At 37.2% G+C, this 6,732-nt stretch overlaps 1 protein-coding gene across 1 annotated transcript; it reads right to left on the bottom strand.

Moving 5' to 3' along the window:
* Positions 1-3,698: 3,698 nt before the first annotated feature.
* On the bottom strand, positions 3,699-5,690 carry MS3_00001783 (uncharacterized protein). The gene has a single exon (XM_051209278.1). It carries the CDS (start codon positions 4,974-4,976, stop codon positions 4,098-4,100), a length of 879 nt encoding a protein of 292 aa, XP_051074719.1. The 5' UTR covers positions 4,977-5,690; the 3' UTR covers positions 3,699-4,097.
* Positions 5,691-6,732: the final 1,042 nt, after the last annotated feature.

The raw sequence follows: 6,732 nt of genomic DNA on the forward strand, positions 1-6,732 counted from the left end.
AATCACCGGCAATTATACAGCTAATTTATTTCCAAAATCTGAGTCACCACTTGTATTATTATTATTTCTTTGTTGCCAAAATCCCCGTCGCCAATTGTTATGACCTTGCGTCTCCCAATTATTTTGTTTTTGCCAAAATCCCCGTCGCCAATTGTTATGTCCTTGGATGTCTGACTTTTCGATCACACGACTTATCTACCAATCCGAATACGACTTATACGAATCTTCGCACTAGGCCAACCAATGACGTTTAACCGGTGTGGGCAGTTTAGTGTCCTTATTGGTCCTATGTCCTACGAGCCCTTCCACTTGAGTCCAGAACAAGATACCAGCTTCCGAATCAGAGCAGATCAGACCAGAATCAGAGCAGATCGTTTATTTCAGGCATACTTGGTTTATATATCAATCACACAGACCGCAACGTACCATAAAATAGGAAATAATATTTGTACACAAATAAGCCCAAAAAGTGGCTGTGAGTGTGGGAGGCAGTAGTTAATAAACTGAACATAACTTAAGAACCGTAAATCGTACAATAATAAATTATAGGCCAAAATAAAGCTTGTCATAAGAGGGATATAAATATACATAGTGTAATTGTTGAGTAGTTATACAATAAGAATATTAGTCCATGAATAGTCCTCGGAAGTTACCTGTAATTTAATCTCCACTCGGATATAACACCTCCCCTTTTTTTTTTGAAAATTCCAACTTTAGATTCTGATTAAAAAAAAAAGAATCATATGTGACTTTAAATTCCTCAACATTCTCCTCCTCCTCGAAATAATGTTGGGTCCTTATGGCTCCAAATTACAACTAGTAGGACTTTATTTAAACCATGTTTCTCGTATTGACTGGAGAATCCACTAAAAATGACTAGATGATGATGAACGACCTTTGATCTGAGTTCATTATTTTCAAATTCATTATGAATCTCGTTAGCAGATAACGAGTCACTAAGAAAGTCAACGTCTAACAGAATTAAATTAGATTTTTGGCCATCATTCGACTCAGCTGACATATTCCCCTCATTGTTATAAGAAGTTTCATCAAAATCATATGCATTATTCTGAGAATCAGTATCTGGCACACTGTCATTAGAAATGGGATAAGTTGACTCAATATAAAATTCTGTCTTCCGGTGATTTTGAGTAACATCTGGTACAATTTGGTTCATCGTGTTGCTCCAGTTATTTTCTGAATACGAGTCACCATAGCTTTCTCGACTAATAGCACGTGGACCACAATTTTGTTCGAGCTGACGTTTATTTTCGCAGCTAGACAGTACCAGTAGTGTTTCATTTGATTCTGGACTCTGGGCATCATCTACAGGATCTGGCTCCTGATCATCTGGTATTGTCACAACTTCATGTGCATTTAGCACAATATTTTCTTGCTCTGAGCTGGACACGTTACCAATATTACGTTTTCCTTCTGGTATAGAGGGATTTGAATCCTGCACGGGATATGCTTCTGAAATGTCCATTACTGCACCATTATCTGCATGATACATAGATTTCTTATTTTCTGCTTGGATGCAAAGTCTGCCCAAAACTGTTACAAATAGCTGTTGTTGCAAGGCAAACATCTCCTGCTGGTGCTGTAATATTAACCGCAACTGTTCGAAAGAAATCGACATTTTTTTTTTGCCAATAATATTAGCTCCAAAAATCACCGGCAATTATACAGCTAATTTATTTCCAAAATCTGAGTCACCACTTGTATTATTATTATTTCTTTGTTGCCAAAATCCCCGTCGCCAATTGTTATGACCTTGCGTCTCCCAATTATTTTGTTTTTGCCAAAATCCCCGTCGCCAATTGTTATGTCCTTGGATGTCTGACTTTTCGATCACACGACTTATCTACCAATCCGAATACGACTTATACGAATCTTCGCACTAGGCCAACCAATGACGTTTAACCGGTGTGGGCAGTTTAGTGTCCTTATTGGTCCTATGTCCTACGAGCCCTTCCACTTGAGTCCAGAACAAGATACCAGCTTCCGAATCAGAGCAGATCAGACCAGAATCAGAGCAGATCGTTTATTTCAGGCATACTTGGTTTATATATCAATCACACAGACCGCAACGTACCATAAAATAGGAAATAATATTTGTACACAAATAAGCCCAAAAAGTGGCTGTGAGTGTGGGAGGCAGTAGTTAATAAACTGAACATAACTTAAGAACCGTAAATCGTACAATAATAAATTATAGGCCAAAATAAAGCTTGTCATAAGAGGGATATAAATATACATAGTGTAATTGTTGAGTAGTTATACAATAAGAATATTAGTCCATGAATAGTCCTCGGAAGTTACCTGTAATTTAATCTCCACTCGGATATAACACCTCCCTTTTTTTTTGAAAATTCCAACTTTAGATTCTGATTAAAAAAAAAAGAATCATATGTGACTTTAAATTCCTCAACATTCTCCTCCTCCTCGAAATAACGTTGGGTCCTTATGGCTCCAAATTACAACTAGTAGGACTTTATTTAAACCATGTTTCTCGTATTGACTGGAGAATCCACTAAAAATGACTAGATGATGATGAACGACCTTTGATCTGAGTTCATTATTTTCAAATTCATTATGAATCTCGTTAGCAGATAACGAGTCACTAAGAAAGTCAACGTCTAACAGAATTAAATTAGATTTTTGGCCATCATTCGACTCAGCTGACATATTCCCCTCATTGTTATAAGAAGTTTCATCAAAATCATATGCATTATTCTGAGAATCAGTATCTGGCACACTGTCATTAGAAATGGGATAAGTTGACTCAATATAAAATTCTGTCTTCCGGTGATTTTGAGTAACATCTGGTACAATTTGGTTCATCGTGTTGCTCCAGTTATTTTCTGAATACGAGTCACCATAGCTTTCTCGACTAATAGCACGTGGACCACAATTTTGTTCGAGCTGACGTTTATTTTCGCAGCTAGACAGTACCAGTAGTGTTTCATTTGATTCTGGACTCTGGGCATCATCTACAGGATCTGGCTCCTGATCATCTGGTATTGTCACAACTTCATGTGCATTTAGCACAATATTTTCTTGCTCTGAGCTGGACACGTTACCAATATTACGTTTTCCTTCTGGTATAGAGGGATTTGAATCCTGCACGGGATATGCTTCTGAAATGTCCATTACTGCACCATTATCTGCATGATACATAGATTTCTTATTTTCTGCTTGAATGCAAAGTCTGCCCAAAACTGTTACAAATAGCTGTTGTTGCAAGGCAAACATCTCCTGCTGGTGCTGTAATATTAACCGCAACTGTTCGAAAGAAATCGACATTTTTTTTTTGCCAATAATATTAGCTCCAAAAATCACCGGCAATTATACAGCTAATTTATTTCCAAAATCTGAGTCACCACTTGTATTATTATTATTTCTTTGTTGCCAAAATCCCCGTCGCCAATTGTTATGACCTTGCGTCTCCCAATTATTTTGTTTTTGCCAAAATCCCCGTCGCCAATTGTTATGTCCTTGGATGTCTGACTTTTCGATCACACGACTTATCTACCAATCCGAATACGACTTATACGAATCTTCGCACTAGGCCAACCAATGACGTTTAACCGGTGTGGGCAGTTTAGTGTCCTTATTGGTCCTATGTCCTACGAGCCCTTCCACTTGAGTCCAGAACAAGATACCAGCTTCCGAATCAGAGCAGATCAGACCAGAATCAGAGCAGATCGTTTATTTCAGGCATACTTGGTTTATATATCAATCACACAGACCGCAACGTACCATAAAATAGGAAATAATATTTGTACACAAATAAGCCCAAAAAGTGGCTGTGAGTGTGGGAGGCAGTAGTTAATAAACTGAACATAACTTAAGAACCGTAAATCGTACAATAATAAATTATAGGCCAAAATAAAGCTTGTCATAAGAGGGATATAAATATACATAGTGTAATTGTTGAGTAGTTATACAATAAGAATATTAGTCCATGAATAGTCCTCGGAAGTTACCTGTAATTTAATCTCCACTCGGATATAACACCTCCCCCTTTTTTTTTTGAAAATTCCAACTTTAGATTCTGATTAAAAAAAAAAGAATCATATGTGACTTTAAATTCCTCAACATTCTCCTCCTCCTCGAAATAATGTTGGGTCCTTATGGCTCCAAATTACAACTAGTAGGACTTTATTTAAACCATGTTTCTCGTATTGACTGGAGAATCCACTAAAAATGACTAGATGATGATGAACGACCTTTGATCTGAGTTCATTATTTTCAAATTCATTATGAATCTCGTTAGCAGATAACGAGTCATTAAGAAAGTCAACGTCTAACAGAATTAAATTAGATTTTTGGCCATCATTCGACTCAGCTGACATATTCCCCTCATTGTTATAAGAAGTTTCATCAAAATCATATGCATTATTCTGAGAATCAGTATCTGGCACACTGTCATTAGAAATGGGATAAGTTGACTCAATATAAAATTCTGTCTTCCGGTGATTTTGAGTAACATCTGGTACAATTTGGTTCATCGTGTTGCTCCAGTTATTTTCTGAATACGAGTCACCATAGCTTTCTCGACTAATAGCACGTGGACCACAATTTTGTTCGAGCTGACGTTTATTTTCGCAGCTAGACAGTACCAGTAGTGTTTCATTTGATTCTGGACTCTGGGCATCATCTACAGGATCTGGCTCCTGATCATCTGGTATTGTCACAACTTCATGTGCATTTAGCACAATATTTTCTTGCTCTGAGCTGGACACGTTACCAATATTACGTTTTCCTTCTGGTATAGAGGGATTTGAATCCTGCACAGGATATGCTTCTGAAATGTCCATTACTGCACCATTATCTGCATGATACATAGATTTCTTATTTTCTGCTTGAATGCAAAGTCTGCCCAAAACTGTTACAAATAGCTGTTGTTGCAAGGCAAACATCTTCTGCTGGTGCTGTAATATTAACCGCAACTGTTCGAAAGAAATCGACATTTTTTTTTTGCCAATAATATTAGCTCCAAAAATCACCGGCAATTATACAGCTAATTTATTTCCAAAATCTGAGTCACCACTTGTATTATTATTATTTCTTTGTTGCCAAAATCCCCGTCGCCAATTGTTATGACCTTGCGTCTCCCAATTATTTTGTTTTTGCCAAAATCCCCGTCGCCAATTGTTATGACCTTGGATGTCTGACTTTTCGATCACACGACTTATCTACCAATCCGAATACGACTTATACGAATCTTCGCACTAGGCCAACCAATGACGTTTAACCGGTGTGGGCAGTTTAGTGTCCTTATTGGTCCTATGTCCTACGAGCCCTTCCACTTGAGTCCAGAACAAGATACCAGCTTCCGAATCAGAGCAGATCAGACCAGAATCAGAGCAGATCGTTTATTTCAGGCATACTTGGTTTATATATCAATCACACAGACCGCAACGTACCATAAAATAGGAAATAATATTTGTACACAAATAAGCCCAAAAAGTGGCTGTGAGTGTGGGAGGCAGTAGTTAATAAACTGAACATAACTTAAGAACCGTAAATCGTACAATAATAAATTATAGGCCAAAATAAAGCTTGTCATAAGAGGGATATAAATATACATAGTGTAATTGTTGAGTAGTTATACAATAAGAATATTAGTCCATGAATAGTCCTCGGAAGTTACCTGTAATTTAATCTCCACTCGGATATAACACCTCCCCTTTTTTTTTGAAAATTCCAACTTTAGATTCTGATTAAAAAAAAAAGAATCATATGTGACTTTAAATTCCTCAACATTCTCCTCCTCCTCGAAATAATGTTGGGTCCTTATGGCTCCAAATTACAACTAGTAGGACTTTATTTAAACCATGTTTCTCGTATTGACTGGAGAATCCACTAAAAATGACTAGATGATGATGAACGACCTTTGATCTGAGTTCATTATTTTCAAATTCATTATGAATCTCGTTAGCAGATAACGAGTCATTAAGAAAGTCAACGTCTAACAGAATTAAATTAGATTTTTGGCCATCATTCGACTCAGCTGACATATTCCCCTCATTGTTATAAGAAGTTTCATCAAAATCATATGCATTATTCTGAGAATCAGTATCTGGCACACTGTCATTAGAAATGGGATAAGTTGACTCAATATAAAATTCTGTCTTCCGGTGATTTTGAGTAACATCTGGTACAATTTGGTTCATCGTGTTGCTCCAGTTATTTTCTGAATACGAGTCACCATAGCTTTCTCGACTAATAGCACGTGGACCACAATTTTGTTCGAGCTGACGTTTATTTTCGCAGCTAGACAGTACCAGTAGTGTTTCATTTGATTCTGGACTCTGGGCATCATCTACAGGATCTGGCTCCTGATCATCTGGTATTGTCACAACTTCATGTGCATTTAGCACAATATTTTCTTGCTCTGAGCTGGACACGTTACCAATATTACGTTTTCCTTCTGGTATAGAGGGATTTGAATCCTGCACGGGATATGCTTCTGAAATGTCCATTACTGCACCATTATCTGCATGATACATAGATTTCTTATTTTCTGCTTGAATGCAAAGTCTGCCCAAAACTGTTACAAATAGCTGTTGTTGCAAGGCAAACATCTCCTGCTGGTGCTGTAATATTAACCGCAACTGTTCGAAAGAAATCGACATTTTTTTTTTGCCAATAATATTAGCTCCAAAAATCACCGGCAATTATACAGCTAATTTATTTCCAAAATCTGAGTCACCACTTGTATTA

Source organism: Schistosoma haematobium, chromosome 1 (assembly GCF_000699445.3).
Source record: "Schistosoma haematobium chromosome 1, whole genome shotgun sequence".
NCBI lineage: Eukaryota > Metazoa > Platyhelminthes > Trematoda > Strigeidida > Schistosomatidae > Schistosoma > Schistosoma haematobium.

Bases quoted from the DNA above. Each gene is read 5' to 3' on its own strand.
- MS3_00001783 (XM_051209278.1), bottom strand. From the start codon at position 4,976: ATGTCGATTTCTTTCGAACAGTTGCGGTTAATATTACAGCACCAGCAG.